General features: G+C 43.7%; 1 protein-coding gene across 1 annotated transcript in view; it reads right to left on the reverse strand.

Moving 5' to 3' along the window:
• Window positions 1-26,047, reverse strand: part of LOC121008305 (E3 ubiquitin-protein ligase RNF213-like) — a 393,898-nt gene that overhangs the window by 146,043 nt on the left and 221,808 nt on the right. The window contains exons 26-30 of the mRNA XM_040440760.1: window positions 19,008-19,118; window positions 18,647-18,886; window positions 18,475-18,553; window positions 17,690-17,724; window positions 13,751-13,845 (exon numbers count right to left, since the gene is read on the reverse strand). Of these exons, the coding sequence (XP_040296694.1) occupies window positions 13,751-13,845; window positions 17,690-17,724; window positions 18,475-18,553; window positions 18,647-18,886; window positions 19,008-19,118 (560 nt within the window). The remainder of the gene's footprint in view (window positions 1-13,750; window positions 13,846-17,689; window positions 17,725-18,474; window positions 18,554-18,646; window positions 18,887-19,007; window positions 19,119-26,047) is intronic.

The raw sequence follows: 26,047 nt of genomic DNA on the forward strand, positions 1-26,047 counted from the left end.
CCACTGTCACATATTTAGGCCCAGGCACCCAGGCAGAGGAGAGAGGTCCCGAAACAGAGAATCTGGCTTCATGTCAGCAGAGAATCAGTCTGCATGTCATAGCAGAGAATCAGGCTTTACGTCACCCAACACTGGAACAGTCCATTGTCAGATATTTAGGCCCAGGCACCCAGGCAGAGGAGAGAGGTCCCGTAACAGAGAATCTGGCTTCATGTCAGCAGAGAATCAGTCTGCATGTCATAGCAGAGAATCAGGCTTCACGTCACCCACCACTGGAACAGGCCACTGTCACATATTTAGGCCCAGGCACCCAGGCAGAGGAGAGAGGTCCCATAACAGAGATTCAGGCTTCATGTCAGCAGAGAATCAGTCTTCATGTCATAGCAGAGAATCAAGCTTCACGTCACCCACCACTGGAACAGGCCACTGTCACATATTTAGGCCCAGGCACCCAGGCAGAGGAGAGAGGTCCCGTAACAGAGAAACTGGCTTCATGTCAGCACAGAATCAGTCTTCATGTCAGAGCAGAGAATCAGGCTTCACGTCACCCACCACTGGAACAGGCCACTGTCACATATTTAGGCCCAGGCACCCAGGCAGAGGAGAGAGGTCCCATAACAGAGATTCAGGCTTCATGTCAGCAGAGAATCAGTCTTCATGTCATAGCAGAGAATTAGGCTTTACGTCACCCACCACTGGAACAGGCCACTGTCACATATTTAGGCCCAGGCACCCAGGCAGAGGAGAGAGGTCCCATAACAGAGATTCAGGCTTCATGTCAGCAGAGAATCAGTCTTCCTGTCATAGCAGAGAATCAGGCTTTACGTCACCCAACACTGGAACAGTCCATTGTCAGATATTTAGGCCCAGGCACCCAGGCAGAGGAGAGAGGTCCCGTAACAGAGAATCTGGCTTCATGTCAGCAGAGAATCAGTCTGCATGTCATAGCAGAGAATCAGGCTTCACGTCACCCACCACTGGAACAGGCCACTGTCACATATTTAGGCCCAGGCACCCAGGCAGAGGAGAGAGGTCCCATAACAGAGATTCAGGCTTCATGTCAGCAGAGAATCAGTCTTCATGTCATAGCAGAGAATCAGGCTTCACGTCACCCACCACTGGAACAGGCCACTGTCACATATTTAGGCCCAGGCACCCAGGCAGAGGAGAGAGGTCCCATAACAGAGATTTAGGCTTCATGTCAGCAGAGAATCAGTCTTCATGTCATAGCAGAGAATCAGGCTTCACGTCACCCACCACTGGAACAGGCCACTGTCACATATTTAGGCCCAGGCACCCAGGCAGAGGAGAGAGGTCGCATAACAGAGATTCAGGCTTCATGTCAGCAGAGAATCAGTCTTCATGTCATAGCAGAGAATCAGGCTTCACGTCACCCACCACTGGAACAGGCCACTGTCACATATTTAGGCCCAGGCACCCAGGCAGAGGAGAGAGGTCCCGAAACAGAGAATCTGGCTTCATGTCAGCAGAGAATCAGTCTGCATGTCATAGCAGAGAATCAGGCTTTACGTCACCCAACACTGGAACAGTCCATTGTCAGATATTTAGGCCCAGGCACCCAGGCAGAGGAGAGAGGTCCCGTAACAGAGAATCTGGCTTCATGTCAGCAGAGAATCAGTCTGCATGTCATAGCAGAGAATCAGGCTTCACGTCACCCACCACTGGAACAGGCCACTGTCACATATTTAGGCCCAGGCACCCAGGCAGAGGAGAGAGGTCCCATAACAGAGATTCAGGCTTCATGTCAGCAGAGAATCAGTCTTCATGTCATAGCAGAGAATCAAGCTTCACGTCACCCACCACTGGAACAGGCCACTGTCACATATTTAGGCCCAGGCACCCAGGCAGAGGAGAGAGGTCCCGTAACAGAGAATCTGGTTTCATGTCAGCACAGAATCAGTCTTCATGTCAGAGCAGAGAATCAGGCTTCACGTCACCCACCACTGGAACAGGCCACTGTCACATATTTAGGCCCAGGCACCCAGGCAGAGGAGAGAGGTCCCATAACAGAGATTCAGGCTTCATGTCAGCAGAGAATCAGTCTTCATGTCATAGCAGAGAATTAGGCTTTACGTCACCCACCACTGGAACAGGCCACTGTCACATATTTAGGCCCAGGCACCCAGGCAGAGGAGAGAGGTCCCATAACAGAGATTCAGGCTTCATGTCAGCAGAGAATCAGTCTTCCTGTCATAGCAGAGAATCAGGCTTCACGTCACCCACCACTGGAACAGGCCACTGTCACATATTTAGGCCCCGGCACCCAGACAGAGGAGAGAGGTCCCGTAACAGAGAATCTGGCTTCATGTCAGCACAGAATCAGTCTTCATGTCATAGCAGAGAATCAGGCTTCACAACACCCGCCACTGGAACAGGCCACTGTCACATATTTAGGCCCAGGCACCCAGGCAGAGGAGAGAGGTCATGTAACAGAGAATCTTGCTTCATGTCAGCACAGAATCAGTCTTCATGTCATAGCAGAGAATCAGGCTTCACGTCACCCACCACTGGAACAGGCCACTGTCACATATTTAGGCCCAGGCACCCAGGCAGAGTCGCTCATGTGTGCCAGGCTGCCCAGAGGTAAAGACAAGCTGTCCTCTGTGGGAGGCGTATCGTCATCGTCCTGTGTTTCCCCCCAGCCACGCACCAGTGATGGGCCCGAGCTGCTTTGGGTGCCACCCCGCTGTGAACATGCTTCATCCTTATCCTCCTCCATCTCATCCTCGTCCTCCTCGTCCTCCAGTAGTGGGCCCTGTCTGGCCACATTTGTACCTGGCCTCTGGTGTTGCAAAAAACCTCCCTCTGAGTCACTTCGAAGAGACTGGCCTGAAAGTGCTAAAAATTACCCCTCTTCCTCCTCTTCCTCCTGGGCCACCTCCTCTTCCATCATCGCCCTAAGTGTTTTCTCAAGGAGACATAGAAGTGGTATTGTAACGCTGATAACGGCGTCATCGCCACTGGCCATGTTGGTGGAGTACTCGAAACAGCGCAACAGGGCACACAGGTCTCGCATGGAGGCCCAGTCATTGGTGGTGAAGTGGTGCTGTTCCGCAGTGCGACTGACCCGTGCGTGCTGCAGCTGAAACTCCACTATGGCCTGCTGCTGCTCGCACAGTCTGTCCAGCATGTGCAAGGTGGAGTTCCACCTGGTGGGCACATCGCATCTGAGGTGGTGAGCGGGAAGGCCGAAGTTACGCTGTAGCGCAGACAGGCGTGCAGCAGCAGGGTGTGAACGCCGGAAGCGCGAACAGACGGCCTGCACTTTATGCAGCAGCTCTGACATGTCGGGGTAGTTGCGAATGAACTTCTGCACCACCAAATTCAGCACATGCGCCAGGCAAGGGATGTGCGTCAAACCGGCTAGTCCCATAGCTGCAACGAGATTTCGCCCATTATCGCACACCACCAGGCCGGGCTTGAGGCTCATCGGCAGCAACCACTCGTCAGTCTGTTGTTCTATACCCCGCCACAACTCCTGTGCGGTGTGGGGCCTGTCCCCCAAACATATGAGTTTCAGAACGGCCAGCTGACGTTTACCCCGGGCTGTGCTGAAGTTGGTGGTGAAGGTGTGTGGCTGACTGGATGAGCAGGTGGAAGAAGAGGAGGAGGAAGCTGAGTAGGAGGAGGAGGAGACAGGAGGCAAAGAATGTTGCCCTGCGATCCTTGGCGGCGGAAGGACGTGCGCCAAACAGCTCTCCGCCTGGGGCCCGGCCGCCACTACATTTACCCAGTGTGCAGTTAGGGAGATATAGCGTCCCTGGCCGTGCTTACTGGTCCACGTATCTGTGGTTAGGTGGACCTTGCCACAGATGGCGTTGCGCAGTGCACACTTGATTTTATCGGACACTTGGTTGTGCAGGGAAGGCACGGCTCTCTTGGAGAAGTAGTGCCGGCTGGGAACAACATACTGTGGGACAGCAAGCGACATGAGCTGTTTGAAGCTGTCTGTGTCCACCAGCCTAAATTACAGCATTTCATAGGCCAGTAGTTTAGAAATGCTGGCATTCAGGGCCAGGGATCGAGGGTGGCTAGGTGGGAATTTACGCTTTCTCTCAAATGTTTGTGAGATGGAGAGCTGAACGCTGCCGTGTGACATGGTTGAGATGCTTGGTGACGCAGGTGGTGGTGTTGGTGGTACATCCCATGTTTGCTGGGCGTCAAGTGCCAACGTTCCTCCAGAGGCGGAGGAAGAGGCCGAGGCGGCGGCAGCAGCAGAAGAGGCCGAGGCGGCAGCAGCAGAAGAGGTAGCAGGGGGAGCCTGAGTGGCTTCTTTGTTTTTAAGGTGTTTACTCCACTGCAGTTCATGCTTTGCATGTAGGTGCCTGGTCATGCAGGTTGTGCTAAGGTTTAGAACGTTAATGCCTCGCTTCAGGCTCTGATGGCACAGCGTGCAAACCACTCGGGTCTTGTCGTCAGCACATTGTTTAAAGAAGTGCCATGCCAGGGAACTCCTTGAAGCTGCCTTTGGGGTGCTCGGTCCCAGATGGCGGCGGTCAGTAGCAGGCGGAGTCTCTTGGCGGCGGGTGTTCTGATTTTGCCCACTGCTCCCTCTTTTGCTACGCTGTTGGCTCGGTCTCACCACTGCCTCTTCCTCCGAACTGTGAAAGTCAGTGGCACGACCTTCATTCCATGTGGGGTCTAGGACCTCATCGTCCCCTGCATCGTCTTCCACCCAGTCTTGATCCCTGACCTCCTGTTCAGTCTGCACACTGCAGAAAGACGCAGCAGTTGGCACCTGTGTTTCGTCATCATCAGAGACGTGCTGAGGTGGTATTCCCATGTCCTCATCATCAGGAAACATAAGTGGTTGTGCGTTAGTGCATTCTATCTCTTCCACCCCTGGGGAAGGGCTAGGTGGATGCCCTTGGGAAACCCTGGCAGCAGAGTCTTCAAACAGCATAAGAGACTGCTGCATAACTTGAGGCTCAGACAGTTTCCCTGATCTGCATGGGGGTGATGTGACAGACTGATGGGCTTGGTTTTCATGCGCCATCTCTGCGCTTTCTGCAGAAGACTGGGTGGGAGATAATGTGAACGTGCTGGATGCACTGTCGGCCACCCAATTGACTAATGCCTGTACCTGCTCAGGCCTTACCATCCTTAGAACGGCATTGGGCCCCACCAAATATCCCTGTAAATTCTGGCGGCTACTGGGACCTGAGGTAGTTGGTACACTAGGACGTGTGGCTGTGGCAGAACGGCCACGTCCTCTCCCAGCACCAGAGGGTCCACTATCATCACCACGACCATGTCCACGTCCGCGTCCCTTACTAGTTGTTTTCCTCATTGTTACCGTTCACCACAATAAGAAAAATATTATTCGGGCCAATGTATTGAATTAAAATTCAGGCCTTTTTTTTTTTACAGACACCTAACACTGTCTGGCTATCTATTTAGGTACCGTATTACACTAATACAGGCACACAAGTAATGACAGATTTGGTTGAATATAAATGTCAGGCCTATTTTTTACGCGCTGTGTGACAGATATACCTTTAATCACAGAATTAGACTTGTATCTGCACGGTAGCATGTGTGTTAAGTTTTTCAGAATGACACTATCAGCACCTTGAATCTAAGATATCCTTTTTGGGATAGATTTAAAGTAGGCCTGATATAGCAGAAACTACTTATTTATGAGAATGGCAAATTTGGGAATAGTTTTTCAACCCAGAACAAAAACTGTGCTTTTAAGGTCACTACAAATAATTTGACCAGCTAAAACAGTACAGATTTGGTTGAATATAAATGTCAGGCCTATTTTTTACGCGCTGTGTGACAGATATACCTTTAATCACAGAATTAGACTTGTATCTGCACGGTAGCGTGTGTGTTAAGTTTTTCAGAATGACACTATCAGCACCTTGAATCTAAGATATCCTTTTTGGGATAGATTTAACCCCTTCAGGACCGGGCTCATTTTCACCTTAAGGACCAGGCCATTTTTTGGAAATCTGACCAGTGTCACTTTAAGTGCTAATAACTTTAAAACGCTTTGACTTATCTAGGCCATTCTGAGATTGTTTTTTCGTCACATATTGTACTTCATAACACTGGTAAAATGAAGTCAAAAAAATTATTTTTTTTGCACAAAAAAATACCTAATTTACCAAAAATTTGGAAAAATTTGCAAATTTCAAAGTTTCAGTTTCTCTACTTCTGTAATACATAGTAATACCCCAAAAAATTGTGATGACTTTACATTCCCCATATGTCTACTTCATGCTTGAATTGTTTTGGGAATGATATTTTATTTTTTGGGGATGTTATAAGGCTTAGAAGTTTAGAAGCAAATCTTGAAATTTTTCCGAAATTTACAAAAACTCAATTTTTAGGGACCAGTTCAGGTCTGAAGTCACTTTGCGAGGCTTACATAATAGAAACCACCCAAAAATGACCCCATCTAAGAAACTACACCCCTCAAGGTATTCAAAACTGATTTTGCATACATTGTTAACCCTTTAGGTGTTGCACAAGAGTTATTGGCAAATGGGGAGGAAATTTGAGAATTTCATTTTTTTGTCTAATTTTTCATTTTAACCCATTTTTTCCACTAACAAAGCAAGGGTTAACAGCCAAACAAGACTGTATCTTTATTGCCCTGACTCTGCCGTTTACAGAAACACCCAATATGTGGCCGTAAACTACTGTACGGCCACACAGCGGGGCGTAGAGTGAAAGGTGCGCCGTTTGGTTTTTGGAAGGCTGATTTTTATGGACTGGTTTATTTACACCATGTCCCATTTGAAGCCCCCTGATGCACCCCTAGAGTAGAAACTCCATAAAAGTGACCCCATCTAAGAAACTACACCCCTCAAGGTATTCAAAACTGATTTTACATACGTCATTAACCCTTTAGGTGTTGCACAAGAGTTATTGGCAAATGGAGATGAAATTTGAGAATTTCATTTTTTGCCTAATTTTCAATTTTAACCCATTTTTTCCACTAACAAAGCAAGGGTTAACAGCCAAACAAGACTGTATCTTTATTGCCCTGACTCTGATGTTCACAGAAACACCCCATATGTGGCCGTAAACTACTGTATGGCCACACAGCGGGGCGTAGAGTGAAAGGTGCGCCGTTTGGTTTCTGGAGGGCTAATTTTGCTGGACAGTTTTTTTGACACCATGTCCCATTTGAAGCCCCCCTGATGCACCCCTAGAGTAGAAACTCCATAAAAGTGACCCCATCTAAGAAACTACACCCCTCAAGGTATTCAAAACTGATTTTACAAACTTTGTTAACCCTTTAGGTGTTGCACAAGATTTAATGGAAAATAGAGACACAATTTCAAAATTTCACATTTTTGGCAGATTTTCCATTTTAATATTTTTTTTACAGTTACAAAGCAAGGGTTAACAGCCAAACAAAACTCATTATTTATGGCCCTGATTCTGTAGTTTACAGAAGCACCCCATATGTGGTCGTAAACCGCTGTACGGGCACACGGCAGGGCGCAGAAGGAAAGGAATGCCATACGGTTTTTGGAAGGCAGGTTTTGCTGGACTGTTTTTTTTGACACCATGTCCCATTTGAAGCCCCCCTGATGCACCCCTAGAGTAGAAACTCCATAAAAGTGACGCCATCTAAGAAACTACACCCCTCAAGGTATTCAAAACTGATTTTACAAACGCTGTTAACCCTTTAGGTGTTCCACAAGAATAAATGGAAAATAGAGATTAAATTTCAAAATTTCACTTTTTCGGCAGATTTTCCATTTTAATATTTTTTTTCCAGTAACAAAGCAAGGGTTAACAGCCAAACAAAACTCTTTATTTATGGCCCTGATTCTGTAGTTTACAGAAACACCCCATATGTGGTCGTAAACTGCTGTATGGGCACGCGGCAGGGTGCAGAAGGAAAGGAATGCCATATGGTTTCTGGAAGGCAGGTTTTGCTGGATTGTTTTTAGACACCATGTCCCATTTAAAGCCCCCTGATGCACCCCTAGAGTAGAAACTCCAAAAAAGTGGCCCCATTTTGGAAACTACGGGATACGGTGGAAGTTTTGTTGGTACTAGTTTAGGGAACATATGATTTTTGGTTGCTCTATATTACACTTTTTTGTGAGGCAAAGTAACAAAAAATAGAAATTCAGAAATTTCATCTCCATTTGCCATTAACTCTTGTGGAACACTTAAAGGGTTAACAAAGTTTGTAAAATCAGTTTTGAATACCTTGAGGGGTGTAGTTTCCAAAATGGGGTAATTTTTTGGAGTTTATACTCTAGGGGTGCATCGGGGGGGCTTCAAATGGGACATGGTGTCAAAAAACCAGTCCAGCAAAAACTGCCTTCCAAAAACCATATGGCGCTCCTTTCCTTCTGCGCCCTGCCGTGTGGCCATACAGCAGTTTACGACCACATATGGGGCATTTCTATAAACTAAAGAATCAGGGCAATAAATATTGAGTTTTGTTTGGCTGTTAACCCTTGCTTTGTTATGGGAAAAAATGAATTAAAATGGAAAATTTGCCAAAAAATAGCTGTTTTGGCACTGTTTTTATTTTTTAATATTTACAACGTTCATCTGACAGGTTAGATCATGTGCTATTTTTATAGAGCAGGTTCTTACGGACGTGACGATACCTAATATGTATACTTTTTTATTTATTTAGGTTTTACACAATAATATCATTTTTGACACAAAAAAAAAACATGTTTTAGTGTCTCCATAGTCTGAGAGCCATAGTTTTTTCAGTTTTTTGGCGATTGTCTCAGGTTGGGTATCATTTTTGCGGGATGAGATGACGGTTAGATTGGTACTATTTTGGGGTGCACATGACTTTTTGATCGCTTGCTATTACACTTTTTGTGATGTAAGGTAACAAAAAAATAGCTTTTTTGACACCGTTTTTTTTTTATTTTTTTTACAGTGTTCACCTGAGGGGTTAGGTCATGTGGTATTTTTATAGATCAGGTTCTTACGGACATGGCAATACCTAATATGTCTACCTTTTTATAATTTATCAGGGTTTTACACAATAATATTTTTGAAACAAAAAAAAAATCATGTTTTAGTATCTCCATAGTCTGAGACCCATAGTTTTTTTATTTTTTGGGCCATTGTCTCATGTAAGGGCTCATTTTTTGCGGGATGAGGTGACGGTTTGATTGGTACTTTTTTGGCGTACATGCGACTTTTTTGATCACTTTTATTACCTTTTTTGGGAAGTAAGGTGGGCAAAATTTCAATTTCCTCATAGTTTTTATTTTTTTATTTTTATGGCGTTCACCGTGCGGGGAAAGTAACATGACCGTTTTATAGATCAGGTCGTTACGGACGCGGCGATACCTAATATGTGTAGTGTATTTTTTTATTTTATTTTTTATTCAGTGATAAATGTGTTTTTTTGAAACTTTACTTTTTTCACTTTTTTTTACTTTTTTTTTGACCCAGACCCACTTGGTTCTTGAAGATCCAGTGGGTCTGATGTCTGTATAATACAGTACAGAACAATATATATTGTTCTGTACTGTATTTTACACTTGTCTGAACAGATCTATGCTTTCAGCACAGATCTGTTCAGCACCATGGACAGCAGGACGCCTGAGAGGCGTCCTGTTGCCATGGGAACCTTCCCCGTCTGCTCAGTACTGGTCAGAACTGCGCAGACGGGGAAGGGTAAGTACAGGGCTGAGGGGGGCTCTCTGGGGGCTCTCTCCCTCTCCCATCGGGGGGCTGCAAAGGCACAGCAGCCCCCCGATGAGAGAGGGAGAGAGCTCCCTGCGCTGTTAACCTTTTCCATACAGCGGTCCGTACGGACCGCTGTATGGAAAGGGTTAAACGGCTGACATCGCATCGCAGATGTCAGCCGTTTATACCAGGGTGCCAGCAATGTGCTGGCACCCTGGTATCCCCACTAGAAGCCAACGATCATTGAAAGGGAGGCGGGCGGGGGATCGCGATCCCGCCTGCCGCACCGCCCGCCTCCCGCAGCTTACCGCACCTCCCCACCGCCTGCGACACCCCCCCTGCACCACCCGCCCACATATCATCATTCAGGGGTGCAGGGGGGGTGAAAAAGCTTTATTTTGGGCATAGTAAAGTTTCTGATCCCCGCGGTCAGGGACCGCGGCGATCAGAAACCGCTACAAACCGCAGGTCTGAATTGACCTGCGGTTTGCAGCGATCGCCGACATGGGGGGGTCACAGGACCCCCCTCGGCATTGACCTAAGGTGCCCGGCTGTGTGTGACAGCCGGGATCTCAGCGCTGTCACCATGTCTGCAGACATGGTGACAGTTTATGCCATGACGTGTATACTCATCATGGCGCGCTAAGTAGCAGTGCGCCATGACGAGTATACTCGTCATAGGTGGGGAATATTTTCACACTATCTCCTTCTCTGATCGCTTCCCTGACAGGAATTGGGGCGATCAGAGAAGGAGAAGCACATAGTCCCTCCCTAACCCCCTCTTACCTGCCCCGATGCGCTGTGATTGGTCCCTCTGCAGTAATGGACCAATCACAGCGATCGCGGGCGGGTCAGAGCTACAATACAGCTCCTGCCGGCTTCTCTGGTTGCCTAGCAACCCCAGCACGCCGGCTTCACTGGAGCTTCAGCGCTTCGCTCCCTGCGCTGACAGTGAAAGCCGATCACGTACATGCACGTGGGAATGCGGTGAGGCACCACATTCCCCCACGTACATGTACGTGATGTTGCGTGAAGGGGTTAAAGTAGGCCTGATATAGCAGAAACTACTTATTTATGAGAATGGCAAATTTGGGAATAGTTTTTCAACCCAGAACAAAAACTGTGCTTTTACGGTCACTACAAATAATTTGACCAGCTAAAACAGTACAGATTTGGTTGAATATAAATGTCAGGCCTATTTTTTACGCGCTGTGTGACAGATATACCTTTAATCACAGAATTAGACTTGTATCTGCATGGTAGCGTGTGTGTTAAGTTTTTCAGAATGACACTATCAGCACCTTGAATCTAAGATATCCTTTTTGGGATAGATTTAAAGTAGGCCTGATATAGCAGAAACTAGTTATTTTGAGAATGGCAAATTTGGGAATTGTTTTTCAACCCAGAACAAAAACTGTGCTTTTACGGTCACTACAAATAATTTGACCAGCTAAAACAGTACTGATTTGGAGGAATATAAATGTCAGGCCTATTTTTTAGGCGCTGTGTGACAGGTATACCTTTAATCACAGAATTAGACTTGTATCTGCACTGTAGCGTGTGTGTTAAGTTTTTCAGAAGGACACTATCAGCACCTTGAATCTAATATACCCTTTTTGGGATAGATTTAAAGTAGGCCTGATATAGCAGAAACTACTAATTTTGAGAATGGCAAATTTGGGAATAGTTTTTCAACCCAGAACAAAAACTGTGCTTTTACGGTCACTACAAATAATTTGACCAGCTAAAACAGTACTGATTTGGAGGAATAGAAATGTCAGGCCTATTTTTTAGGCGCTGGGTGACAGGCTCAACTTGCCCCTGATGTAGTATATGGCCAAAAATAAACACACTATTGATGGTTAAATGCACTTGGGTGACACAGGCTCAGCCTGCACCTGATGTAGTATATGGCCAAAAAATAACCACACTATTGATGGTTAAATGCACTTGATGAAAGCTTGACCCTGATGTAGGATATCGCAAAAAATAACCACACTATTAATGGTTAAATGCACTTGGGTGACACAGGCTCAGCCTGCACCTGATGTAGTATATGGCCAAAAAATAACCACACTATTGATGGTTAAATGCACTTGGGTGACACAGGCTCAGCCTGCACCTGATGTAGGATATAGCAAAAAATAACCACACTATTGATGGTTAAATGCACTTGGTGGTAGCTTGTGCTGGCGCACCACAAGCCACAAAATGGCCGCCGATCACCCCAGAAAAAAGTGATATAAAAATGCTCTGGGCAGCCTAAAAAAAGTGAGCAATTCAATATCAGCACTTCAATGATCCACAGCTGGAGATCGATCACTGAATTAAGTCTTTTAGAGGAGTTAATCTGCCTAATATCGCCCTAACGTCGCAGCAGCAACCTCTCCCTACGCTTGTATCAGCAGAGTGAAGCTTATATAGAGGCTGGGTCACATGCTGCACTGGCCAATCACAGCCATGCCAATAGTAGGCAAGGCTGTGATGGCCTCTTGGGGCAAGTAGTATGACGCTTTTTGATTGGCTGCTTTGCAGCCTTTCAAAAAGCGCCAAGAAAGCACCGAACACCGAACCCGAACCCGGACTTTTACGAAAATGTTCGGGTTCGGGTCCGTGTCACGGACACCCCAAAATTCGGTACGAACGCGAACTATACAGTTCGGGTTCGCTCATCCCTAGTAAGTGCCACTGATAATCATATTGTTGGATATTGTGATTGGTTTATAGTAAGGTGAAGGCGGTGACATGATGAGTTAGCATGATTAATTGATTTGATTTAGTGAGAGGGGGTGGTATGTGCACTATATGAACCCTTATGATACACTCCATATTATGCTTGAGAAAGACTACTGCGTAGTCTAAACGTTGCACTTTATTCTGGTGTTTATATACACACTTTTTATGGACCCATTGTGAATAAAATAAATCTGCTTGGCAGGGGCGTTGCTAGGGTCTGAAAACATCCAGGGCACAAGCCCACTGTACCACGCCCCCTGTGAAGCCACGCCCCACCCCATGAAGACATGCCCCCATCAGGGGGGCCTTCACAGTAGTTATTAACCCCTTTCAGCAGTCCCCCTTGACAGTAGTTATTAACCACTTTCAGCAGTCCCCCATTCAGTGAATGGGGGACTTCTGAAAGGGGTTAATAACTACTGTGAGCCATCTGGGCAACCCCACAGATCATCCCCCGACCCCCCCCCTTGTACTTTAACGCCTTTCAGCAGTCCCCCTTCACAGTAGTTATTAACCCCTTTCAGCAGTCCCCCATTCACAGTAGTTATTAACCCCTTTCAGCAGTCCCCATTCAGTGAATGGGGGACTGCTGAAAGGGATTAATAACTACTGTGAAGGGTCTAGCCATCTGGGCAACCCCACAGATCATCCCCCCCACCTCCTTTGTACTTGTTCCGTTACTTATCTGCTGCGCCGGAATGAGTTCAGTCACTTCGGTGGCATCGGTGCTCAATCCCGACCTGCAGCGCGTGATTCCGCGAGACCCGTGACCTCCCTCGGCAGGTCTCACAGGATTACCCACCGCAGGATGGGATTGAGCACCGATGCCACCGAAGTGACTGAACTCATGCCGGTGCAGCAGGAAAGTAGCGGAACAAGTACAAGGGGGTGGGGGATGATCTGTGGGGTTGCCCAGGTCCAATAAATATAAAAGGCCCCTGGAATAGCCAAAAAAATGCTACCAGCAATCCAGCATAACATTCAGGGCACTGGACAAAACATCCGGGGCTCAAGCCCCGAATGTTTTGACCTAACAACGCCCCTGCTGCTTGGATATGCTGCCGTCAACCTTTATCTTTGTGCTATTCTATTGACCGTGTGGATCTGTGGTCAAAGGACGAGCTGTTGCATTCCTGAAGCAAGACTCGTGGTCATTTGTGCTGCTCTCATACGAAAATTTCTGCTATCCTATGGATTGGTCATCAATTTCTAAAGCACCCCCCAAAAAACTTCCATGTAACGGTAAGAAAAGTGTTTCTAAATAATAAATCAAAATGTGCAAATCATGTAGGGTATCGTGTGGAAATATCCTTGCAATTCTAATCTAAAAAAAGAAAGTGAAATAGAAGCATACTGAATTCTCTGGAATCCTGGATGAGGTATATGATTTTGCCCGCCAACATTAGCTCCGCAGTCTAAACATCGACCCGTTACCATTGGTTGACCACACTGAAAAAAATAGGAAAATATTTGGAATCTGAACAACTAAATAAGCAATCATACATTTAAAGAAAATAACATTACTGAAATTAAAGAGTAACTGCTGTTACATATTTTTTTTTGCTAATGTGTAGGGGCAGTGACGGGGAACATTTTTGTAATATACTTTATTTAGGAAAAACATTTATTTATGGTAGAAAACTGGGGTTGAAATGTCCCTTAACAGCACTCTCTCAAATGAGGGTCATCAATCTTCTAACATAACTGTCCTTATATACTGTATAGCAGCTTCCCCCTGTCTCTCTGCACTGCCTGTAGTGAGCGCTTACCGCTCACACAGGCATCGCTCCCGGCAGCCGGTTCATTAGTCAGCACTGCCGGGAGTGCAGGGGGAAAGCTCACTGACAGTGCTGCCCACACCGGTCAGTGAGTATAATCATACTGTAGAAGATTATATTTAATACAAGGGGCAATGTATATATTATACTATGTATATGTAACACATAAGGCTCCTGTGCCCACCAGGCTGTGAGGGAGCAGTGATAAGCAGCAGGGGCCATAATCAAATTTGCGATATTTCGCGAATAATTTGTAGAATATTCGTCATATATTTGCATTATATGCAGATAGAGTGCTCCAATATATTTGCGATTGAGAAAATCGGCACTATTGATGCAAATATTTTAGCGCAATACGTGCAACTTCACATTTTAACAGGTCTGACTACATATTAGTGATTGGTGCACTAAGTATTGTTGTGAACTTGTGACATCCCAGCACTATGTATGCAGCATGTATGTATGGACAGCAGAAGCTACACTTTATCACTATCTAACCTACATCTCCCACTAACTATCTGTATTTTATATATAAGCTAACTAACTAACTAACTAACTAACTAACTAACTATCTAATGTAATGACACAGGGAAGCACAGAGCACAGCAATAACAATGCTAACACTTTCCTATTGGTTGCTAAGGATGTTGCTAAGCTCAGACAAAGACATTGCAGCCTTCTCATTGGCCCAGAAGCAAGAAGGGAGGTTACTGATGAAAAAAAAATCTAGAATATTCAAAATTACGAATATATATCACTATATTCTAAATATTTGCGGATTCTCGAAGTGTCGATATTCGTGATTAATATTTGCAATTCGAATATTCGCTCCCAACATCATGAGGAAGAAGGACAGGCAGAGGCCCGCAGCAACCACACAGCCCATCTCTCTTATGCTACGGATGTTCCTTAGCAACGCTCATTTGAGAGAGCCGCTAAGGGACATTTCAGCCCCAGTTTTCTACCACAAACAAACGTTTTGCTTAAATAAAGTATATTACAAAAATGTTCCCTGTCACTGTCCCTACACAAAAAAAAAGAAAAAATGAAACAGCAGTTACACTTTAAAGGGGTTGTCCGGGTTCAGAGAAGAACCCGGACATGTCTCCATCTCCCCCTACTCAACCCCCCTGATATGAGCATTGGAGCATTTTATACTCCGATGCTCTCCCTTGCCCTGCACTGGATAGCACAGGGCAAGGGCATTTTTGCACTGCTAAGCAGTGTTCCAGGTGATCCCACTCTGATGGGCGGGCTTTAGCGCTGCCCTAGTCATTTTACAGGCTAGGGCAGTGCTAAAGCTCACACATTAGTGTCGGTGACGTCACCGAGCTCACTGCTAGGTGGAAGCTTCTGCCTAGCTTTACCCATGGTGAGCCTGGTATCTCACCGGATCTCCAGAAAATGCCTTTGCCCTGCGCGATACATGAAATGCTCAGATGATCATAACAGGGAGGGGAAGGAGGGGATATGTCTGGGTTCAGCGTTGAACCAGGACAACCCCTTTAAATATTACTTTATTATATTATATATGTTCCCAAATACCTTTTATTAGTTATAATGGCTCATTTTGTCTGGGGAGCAATCATCAGGGGAAATAAAATGGCCGCCATCCTATTAGTACACACAATCTGTTCTAATCACACTGGAGGACAAGCTGCCTCATTCTCTTCTCTGCTCTGCTTGTCAGGGATCATGGACAAAATTTGATATTAAAACTATGAAAGGTATTTGAGAATATATTTATAATAAAGTAATATTTAAGTATTTAAGTAATTTTATTTTATAAATTCCTGGAGAACCCCTTTAATGAGGAACTGTCTACTCTCCTGACATGTTTACTGCATTCCCCAAAAAATTTAGGAACAACTTTCCTAGGAGTTCTGTATAGTAAGCTTCCTAAAAGAAATGTAGATACAAATAAGAAGTTGTCCAACAGTCGCAGCAGAGTCTGATAAAGTCCTATTTTATTTCAGTGCATAAAATACATCCAACATCTTGCTCATCTGACAGTAACGCTTACATGTTTCAGACACTAATGTCCTTATTCATCGATAGAAGTATTTAAAAAACATAATCGTTACTGTCTGACTGGCATAGACAACTTCTTACTGGGATCTACATGGAAGCCTTTCGTTTGGCAGGTCTGTGCACATGTGCAGCCAAGCAAGGTGAGCAGGACTGTCTTCTGTTGCTTTTATACATAAAAATGTGGCAAGCCATGTAGAGATGTACTACTCCCACTGTCTGCACTGTCTCCAGGGCAGAACACATCCATGCTGCACCAGATGAAGCCTCTGTGGCATCACATAGAGACTGTGTGGCTCCTTACGGCCTCTGTGCATTGCCATATACACATGCCCTGTGCATGAGCCTTTAACCACCCACCACATTTGTACAACACGTGGTCCTGTTACCTTAAAGGGGTTGGCCACTTTCTGGTTATTGTTGACCAATGTGTTTGTGAGGTGATTATATGGCACTTACTAATAAAGCCTTTGTTGAAATTCTGTGCCACTTTCTATATTTCATAAGGTATACTCCCTTGTTTGCAGAGTCTTTTGTGCTGTTTAAACAGAGGTCCTGCCCATAAAATAGTTGCTGATGGAAGCTCATGTGACCAGGAAAATCACCTCCATGTGTTGTGTCCTCCATTCAACCACACTGCACCTGTACTAAACCTTCAAGAGAACAAGTCCAGATGGCAAGTGCAGTGTATTTGAATGGAGGAGACATCACATGGAGGTGATTTGTCTGGTCACATGACCCTCCATTAGCAACTATTTTATGGGCAGGACCTCTGTGTGGACAGCATGAAAGACTTTGTAAAGGGGACATACCTCATGAAATATAGAAAATGGTGCAGAATTTCAACAAAGACTATATTAGTAAGTTGCATATAGACACCTTACATAGTCATTGGTCAATAATAACCAATAGTGGCCAACCCCTTTAAGCGGCATTGTACTTTGGGAAAACTTTTGGAGTTAGCCAATAAAGGCATCACTCCCATGATACTTTTGTATTTATGAATGCAAAAATATTCAACATCACATAGAAATGTTGTGATATATCAAAAGTTTTGATTGCTGGGTGTCTAAGTGCTGATACCCCCGCTGATCACTAAAATTAGGAAAGAGAAGTGCTCACATAGTGTGCTCTCTCTCCTCACTGCAGGCGATGGAAGAAATAAAAAGTCTATGGGCCCATTCTGATTTTGTCTCCTGCAGCGAGGAGAGACAGAGTGCTATGTGAGCACTTTCTCCTTATTCTAGTGATGACCGGTGTCTCAGCACTCAGACCTCCACCAATCAAAACCTTTGATATGATACTATGACATATCAAAATTTTTCCCAAAGTACAGTGTCACTCTAAACAGGTTAGAGGCAGGGGCACCCTAGAGTGAAGCAAAAATTTAACCTGGTCTCCCCTATCAAAAGAAACTTTGTAAAATATGTAGCACTGTCATTTTTGGTAATATTCCCTTTAAAATCAGTATAGTTATAAAAACCTACCTCACCAACAGTACAGTAGTGACCATTAGGACAACCTATTGGAAATAAAAAAACATAATTATAGGCTCATGTTTAAAAAAGATCAAGGCCTAACCATGTTACTGTGTTCACATCACGTTTATGGGCTCCATATATTGTACAGTTGCTTCTACCACACAGAGTCCCACTGTAAAAGCATACATATAGCATACAGTATAACTTATTTTTACTAGCTACCACTGCATGGAATACCACCCAAATGATGGCCAAAAAGACACTCTTTTGGCTTCCACCATGCTAATTTAATCTTATGGCCGTTTTTAGCTTGTACATCGGCAGCTATCCAGACATCAGAAACATGATGTGAACACAGTCTTACAATTGCTTTACACATGTAATCCTTCAAAGGTTTTCAAAGACTTTAACACTGATGACCTATCCTCAAGACTCCCGGCAATTACCTGTTTGAAAAAGCCACCGGTGTACCTGTGAGTGCGGTGGCCTTCTCCGTACTTACCAATCAAAGCACTGTACATTGTACAGCGGCTGTGTCTAGTACTGTGCTCAGCCCCATTCACTTCTATGGGGCTGAGCTGCGCCTAGGTCACATGACAGATGAAGGTGTTGTCACTGGCCTAGGAAAAGCTAGAAGGCTGCGTGCGCTGCTGCCTTTTCAAACAGCTGATCATTGGAAAATCCTGAGGATAGGTCATCAGTATTAAAGTCTCGGAAAACCCCTTCAACCATTGTGAGGAATGTTCATATTACCATTACATACTTCTGAAATATTCATGTGTTCCACTTACGGTACCAATGCAGCTGTTCACGCATAGCAACTCTTGCATAGACAATCAAATCTTCTGGCATTGTTGGCAAATACGAATTCTAGAAATTATGAAATATATATCTTGTATAGGTATAGCTATTTAAATGAATGTTATAAAGGACTGTCAGAAACAATCGGTTGGAATTTAATACCTGCATTCTTGATGGAACAAAAGACAAATTTCTTAGTGGTGAAAGAAGTTGATTATTCTGATTGAGAAGTACAACACCCAAATGTATAGCCAGTCCGAAAACAGTGACGTGTGAGCTTCTCGTACCAGGAACAACACGAAGTATTGGCCGGCTGTTGCTGAGCAATGTCTCCACAAAGCGTCTCCTTGCTCCTTCTTGGAGAACTTTGATGTTCTTGATAAAATTCACGGCTTTATGTTCCTATTTTGAACACATCAGTAAATATACAGTATTTGACAGGTAACTACAATATTCAACACGTCTAGATATACAGATACAGCAACTATTTCTGTGAGTTAAACAACATTCGTGAAATACTTACAGTCACCGCCCCACGATCTGGATTATTTTGGGTCCCATAATACATGGTTATTTCACGGAACACAGCAAGGAGTATGCAGACAGCTAGTTCATGGTCGGGGATTTTACACTCCTTAGGAAGGAAGAATACGATTACTGAAAGTTAACTAAACAGCAAAATGTTTACAAAGCATAAAAGGTAAAACTCATTGTTAACCCCTTAAGGACCCAGTCATTTTTCACCTTAAGGACCAGGCCATTTTTAGCAAATCTGACATGTGTACCTTTTATGTGTGAATAACTTTAAAACACTTTTACAGGCCATTCTGAAATGTTTTTTTTCCGTCACATATTGTACTTCATGACAGTGGTAAAATTAAGTCAAAATATTTCATTTTTATTTATAAAAAAAATACCAAATTTACCAAAGATTTAGAAAAATTTGCAAATTTCCACATTTCAATTTCTCTACTTTTATAATAGATAGTAATAACTCCAAAAATAGTTATTACTTTACATTACCCATATGTCTACTTCATGTTTGGATCATTTTGTGAATGCTATTTTATTTTTGGGGGACGTTAGAAGGCTTAGAAGTTTAGAAGCAAATCTTGAAATTATTCTGAAAATTTCCAAAACCCACTTTTTAACCTCTTGCCGCACACGTAATGCCGAAAGGCGTCATTGCGGCGGCTTTCCCAGGCTACACTAACGCCGATTGGCGTCATCTCGCGTGAGACGAGATTTCCTGTGAACGCGCGCACACAGGCGCGCGCGTTCACAGGATCGGAAGGTAAGCGAGTGGATCTTCAGCCAGTTTTTTTTCGTCACATATTGTACTTCATGACAGTGGTAAAATTGAGTCAAAATATTTCATTTTTATTTATAAAAAAAATACCAAATTTACCAAAGATTTAGAAAAATTAGCAAATTTCCACATTTCAATTTCTCTACTTTTATAATAGATAGTAATAACTCCAAAAATAGTTATTACTTTACATTACCCATATGTCTACTTCATGTTTGGATCATTTTGTGAATGCTATTTTATTTTTGGGGGACGTTAGAAGGCTTAGAAGTTTAGAAGCAAATCTTGAAATTATTCTGAAAATTTCCAAAACCCACTTTTTAACCTCTTGCCGCACACGTAATGCCGAAAGGCGTCATTGCGGCGGCTCTCCCAGGCTACACTAACGCCGATTGGCGTCATCTCGCGTGAGACGAGATTTCCTGTGAACGCGCGCACACAGGCGCGCGCGTTCACAGGATCGGAAGGTAAGCGAGTGGATCTTCAGCCAGTTTTTTTTCGTCACATATTGTACTTCATGACAGTGGTAAAATTGAGTCAAAATATTTCATTTTTATTTATAAAAAAAATACCAAATTTACCAAAGATTTAGAAAAATTTGCAAATTTCAACATTTCAATTTCTCTACTTTTATAATAGATAGTAATAACTCCAAAAATAGTTATTACTTTACATTACCCATATGTCTACTTCATGTTTGGATCATTTTGTGAATGCTATTTTATTTTTGGGGGACGTTAGAAGGCTTAGAAGTTTAGAAGCAAATCTTGAAATTATTCTGAAAATTTCCAAAACCCACTTTTTAACCTCTTGCCGCACACGTAACGCCGAAAGGTGTCATTGCGGCGGCTCTCCCAGGCTACACTAACGCCGATTGGCGTCATCTCGCGTGAGACGAGATTTCCTGTGAACGCGCGCACACAGGCGCGCGCGTTCACAGGATCGGAAGGTAAGCGAGTGGATCTTCAGCCAGTTTTTTTTCGTCACATATTGTACTTCATGACAGTGGTAAAATTGAGTCAAAATATTTCATTTTTATTTATAAAAAAAATACCAAATTTACCAAAGATTTAGAAAAATTTGCAAATTTCCACATTTCAATTTCTCTACTTTTATAATAGATAGTAATAACTCCAAAAATAGTTATTACTTTACATTACCCATATGTCTACTTCATGTTTGGATCATTTTGTGAATGCTATTTTAATTTTGGGGGACGTTAGAAGGCTTAGAAGTTTAAAAGCAAATCTTGAAATTATTCTGAAAATTTCCAAAACCCACTTTTTAACCTCTTGCCGCACACGTAATGCCGAAAGGCGTCATTGCGGCGGCTCTCCCAGGCTACACTAACGCCGATTGGCGTCATCTCGCGTGAGACGAGATTTCCTGTGAACGCGCGCACACAGGCGCGCGCGTTCACAGGATCGGAAGGTAAGCGAGTGGATCTTCAGCCAGTTTTTTTTCGTCACATATTGTACTTCATGACAGTGGTAAAATTGAGTCAAAATATTTCATTTTTATTTATAAAAAAAATACCAAATTTACCAAAGATTTAGAAAAATTTGCAAATTTCAACATTTCAATTTCTCTACTTTTATAATAGATAGTAATAACTCCAAAAATAGTTATTACTTTACATTACCCATATGTCTACTTCATGTTTGGATCATTTTGTGAATGCTATTTTATTTTTGGGGGACGTTAGAAGGCTTAGAAGTTTAGAAGCAAATCTTGAAATTATTCTGAAAATTTCCAAAACCCACTTTTTAACCTCTTGCCGCACACGTAACGCCGAAAGGTGTCATTGCGGCGGCTCTCCCAGGCTACACTAACGCCGATTGGCGTCATCTCGCGTGAGACGAGATTTCCTGTGAACGCGCGCACACTGGCGCGCGCGTTCACAGGATCGGAAGGTAAGCGAGTGGATCTTCAGCCTGCCAGCGGCGATCGTTCGCTGGCAGGCTGGAGATTAGATTTTTTTAACCCCTAACAGGTATATTAGACGCTGTTTTGATAACAGCGTCTAATATACCTGCTACCTGGTCCTCTGGTGGTCCCTTTTGTTTGGATCAACCACCAGAGGACACAGGCAGCTCAGTAATAAGTAGCACCAAACACCACTACACTACACCCCCCCCTGTCACTTATTAACCACTTATTAACCCCTGATAACCCCTGATCACCCTATATAGACTCCCTGATCACCCCCCTGTTATTGATCACCCCCCTGTCATTGATCACCCCCTTGTAAGGCTCCATTCAGACGTCCGTATGATTTTTACGGATCCACTGATATATAGATCGGATCCGCAAAACACATACGGACGTCTGAATGAAGCCTTACAGGGGGGTGATCAATGACGGGGGTGATCACCCCATATAGACTCCCTGATCAACCCCCTGTCATTGATCACCCCCCTGTCATTGATCACCCCCTTGTAAGGCTCCATTCAGACGTCCGTATGATTTTTACGGATCCACTGATACATGGATCGGATCCGCAAAACACATACAGACGTCTGAATGGAGCCTTACAGGGGGGTGATCAATGACGGGGGTGATCACCCCATATAGACTCCCTGATCACCCCCCTGTCATTGATCACCCCCTGTCATTGATCACCCCCCTGTAAGGCTCCATTCAGACGTCCGTATGATTTTTACGGATCCACTGATACATTGATCGGATCCGCAAAACACATACGGACGTCTGAATGGAGCCTTACAGGGGGGTGATATATGACGGGGGTGATCACCCCATATAGACTCCCTGATCACCCCCCTGTCATTGATCACCCCCCTGTAAGGCTCCATTCAGACGTCTGTATGATTTTTACGGATCCACTGATACATGGATAGGATCCGCAAAACACATACAGACGTCTGAATGGAGCCTTACAGGGGGGTGATCAATGACAGGGGTGATCACCCCATATAGACTCCCTGATAACCCCCCTGTAATTGATCACCCCCCTGTCATTGATCACCCCCCTGTAAGGCTCCATTCAGACGTCCGTATGATTTTTACGGATCCACTGATACATGGATCGGATCCGCAAAACACATACGGACATCTGAATGGAGCCTTACAGGGGGGTGATCAATGACAGGGGTGATCACCCCATATAGACTCCCTGATAACCCCCCCTATCATTGATCACCCCCCCTGTCATTGATCACCCCCCTGTCAGGCTCCATTCAGATGTCCGTATGTGTTTTGCGGATCCGATCCATATATCCGTGGATCCGTAAAAAACATACGGACGTCTGAATGGAGCCTTACAGGGGGGGTGATCAATGACAGGGGGGTGATCACCCCATATAGACTCCCTGATCAACCCCTTGTCATTGATCACCCCCCTGTCATTGATCACCCCCCTGTCATTGATCACCCCCCTGTAAGGCTCCATTCAGATGTCCGTATGTGTTTTTCGGATCCGATCCATGTATCCGTGGATCCGTAAAAAACATACGGACGTCTGAATGGAGCCTTACAGGGGGGTGATCAATGACAGGGGGGTGATCACCCCATAAAGACTCCCTGATCACCCCCCTGTCATTGATCACCCCCCTGTAAGGCTCCATTCAGACATTTATTTGGCCCAAGTTAGCGGAATTTTTTTTTTTCCTACAAAGTCTCATATTCCACTAACTTGTGTCAAAAAATAAAATCTCACATGAACTCACCATAACCCTCACGGAATCCAAATGCGTAAATTTTTTTAGACATTTATATTCCAGACTTCTTCTCACGCTTTGTGACAAAAAATAAAAAATTCTAGGAACTCGCCATGCCCCTCACGGAATACCTTGGGGTGTCTTCTTTCCAAAATGGGGTCACTTGTGGGGTAGTTATACTGCCCTGGCATTTTAGGGGCCCAAATGCGTGCGAAGTAGTTTGAAATCAAAATGTGTAAAAAATGGCCGTTGAAATCCTAAAGGTGCTCTTTGGAATGTGGGCCCCTTTGCCCACCTAGGCTGCAGAAAAAGTGTCACACATGTGGTATCGCCGTACTCAGAAGAAGTGGGGGAATGTGTTTTGGGGTGTAATTTTACATATACCCATGCTGGGTGAGATAAATATCTTGGTCAAATGCCAACTTTGTATAAAAAAATGGGAAAAGTTGTCTTTTGCCGAGATATTTATCTCACCCAGCATGGGTATATGTAAAAAGACACCCCAAAACACATTGCCCAACTTCTCCTGAGTACGGCGATACCAGATGTGTGACACTTTTTTGCAGCCTAGGTGGGCAAAGGGGCCCACATTCCAAAGAGCACCTTTAGGATTTCACCGGCCATTTTTTACAGATTTTGATTTCAAACTACTTACCACACATTTGGGCCCCTAGAATGCCAGGGCAGTATAACTACCCCACAAGTGACCCCATTTTGGAAAGAAGACACCCCAAGGTATTTTGTGATGGGCATAGTGAGTTCATGGAAGTTTTTATTTTTTGTCACAAGTTAGTGGAATATGAGACTTTGTAAGGAAAAAAAAAAAATCATCATTTTCTGCTAACTTGTGACAAAAAATAAAAAGTTCTATGAACTCACTATGCCCATCAGCGAATACCTTAGGGTGTCTACTTTCCGAAATGGGGTCATTTGTGGGGTGTTTGTACTGTCTGGGCATTGTAGAACCTCAGGAAACATGACAGGTGCTCAGAAAGTCAGAGCTGCTTCAAAAAGCGGAAATTCACATTTTTGTACCATAGTTTGTAAACACTATAGCTTTTACCCAAACCATTTTTTTTTTTTACCCAAACATTTTTTTTTAATCAAAGACATGTAGAACAATAAATTTAGAGAAAAATTTATATATGGATGTCGTTTTTTTTTTGCAAAATTTTACAACTGAAAGTGTAAAATGTAATTTTTTTGCAAAAAAATCTGTAAATTTCGATTAATAACAAAAAAAGTAAAAATGTCAGCAGCAATGAAATACCACCAAATGAAAGCTCTATTAGTGAGAAGAAAAGGAGGTAAAATTCATTTGGGTGGTAAGTTGCATGACCGAGCAATAAACCGCTAAAGTTGTGGAGTGCCGATTTGTAAAAAAGGGCCTGGTCACTAGGGGGGTATAAACCTGTGGTCCTTAAGTGGTTAAAGATCAGTTCAGGTCTCAAGTCACTTTGTGAGGCTTACATAATAAAAACCACCCAACATTTTGGAAATTACACCCATAAAGGTATTCAAAATTGATTTTACAATCTTTGTTAACCCTTTAAGTGTTCCACAAGAATTAATGGAAAATGGAGTTGAGATTTCTGAATTTCACTTTTTTGGCAGGTTTTTCATTTTAATCCATTTTTTCCAGTAACAAAGGAAGGGTTAACAGACAAACAAAACTCAATATTTATTGCCCTGATTCTGTAGTTTACAGAAATACCCCGTATGTGATCGTAGACTGCTGTATATGCAGGGGGCAGAAGGAAAGCAACGCCATGTGGTTTTTGGAAGGCAGATTTTGCTGGACTTGTTTTTTGACACAATGTCACATTTAAAGCCCCCCTGATGCACCCTACAGTAGAAACTCCAAAAAAATGACCCCATTTTGGAAACTACAGGATAATGTGGCAGTTTTATTGCTACTATTTTAGGGTACATATGATTTTTGGTTCGCTGTATTACATTTTTTGTGAGGCAAGGTAACAAAAAAATAGCTGTTTTGGCGCCGTTTTTATTTTTTTTATTTACAAGGTTCATCTGACAGGTTAGATCATGTGTTATTTTCATAGAGCAGGTTGTTACGGACGTGACAATACCAAATCAGATTTTTTTTTTGCGGCTGTCTTATATAGGGGCTCATTTTTTTCAATATGAGATGACTGTTTGGTACTATTTTAAGGTGCATATGACTTTTTGATCGCTTGGTATTACAGTTTTTGATTTTGTGATGTAAGGTGACAAAAAATGGCTTTTTTGACACTGTTTCTATTTTTTTTTTACGGTGTTACGTTGTTCATCTGAGGGGTTAGGTCATGTGGTATTTTTTTGTTATTTTATAGAGCAGGTTTTTGTGGACGCGGCAATACCTAATATGTCAACTTATTTATTAAATTTTTTTACATTTAACACAATAATAACATTTTTGGGGCGATTTTCTTAGGTAGGTTCTTATTTTTTGCGGGATGAGATGACTGTTTGATTTGTATGATTTTGGGGTGTGTAGGACTTTTTGATCGCTTTCTATTACACTTTTTGTGGCGTAAGGTGACAAAAACAAGGCTTTTTTGACACAGTTTTTATTTT

The sequence above is a fragment of the Bufo bufo genome, chromosome 1, assembly GCF_905171765.1.
Source record: "Bufo bufo chromosome 1, aBufBuf1.1, whole genome shotgun sequence".
Classification (NCBI taxonomy): Eukaryota; Metazoa; Chordata; class Amphibia; order Anura; family Bufonidae; genus Bufo; species Bufo bufo.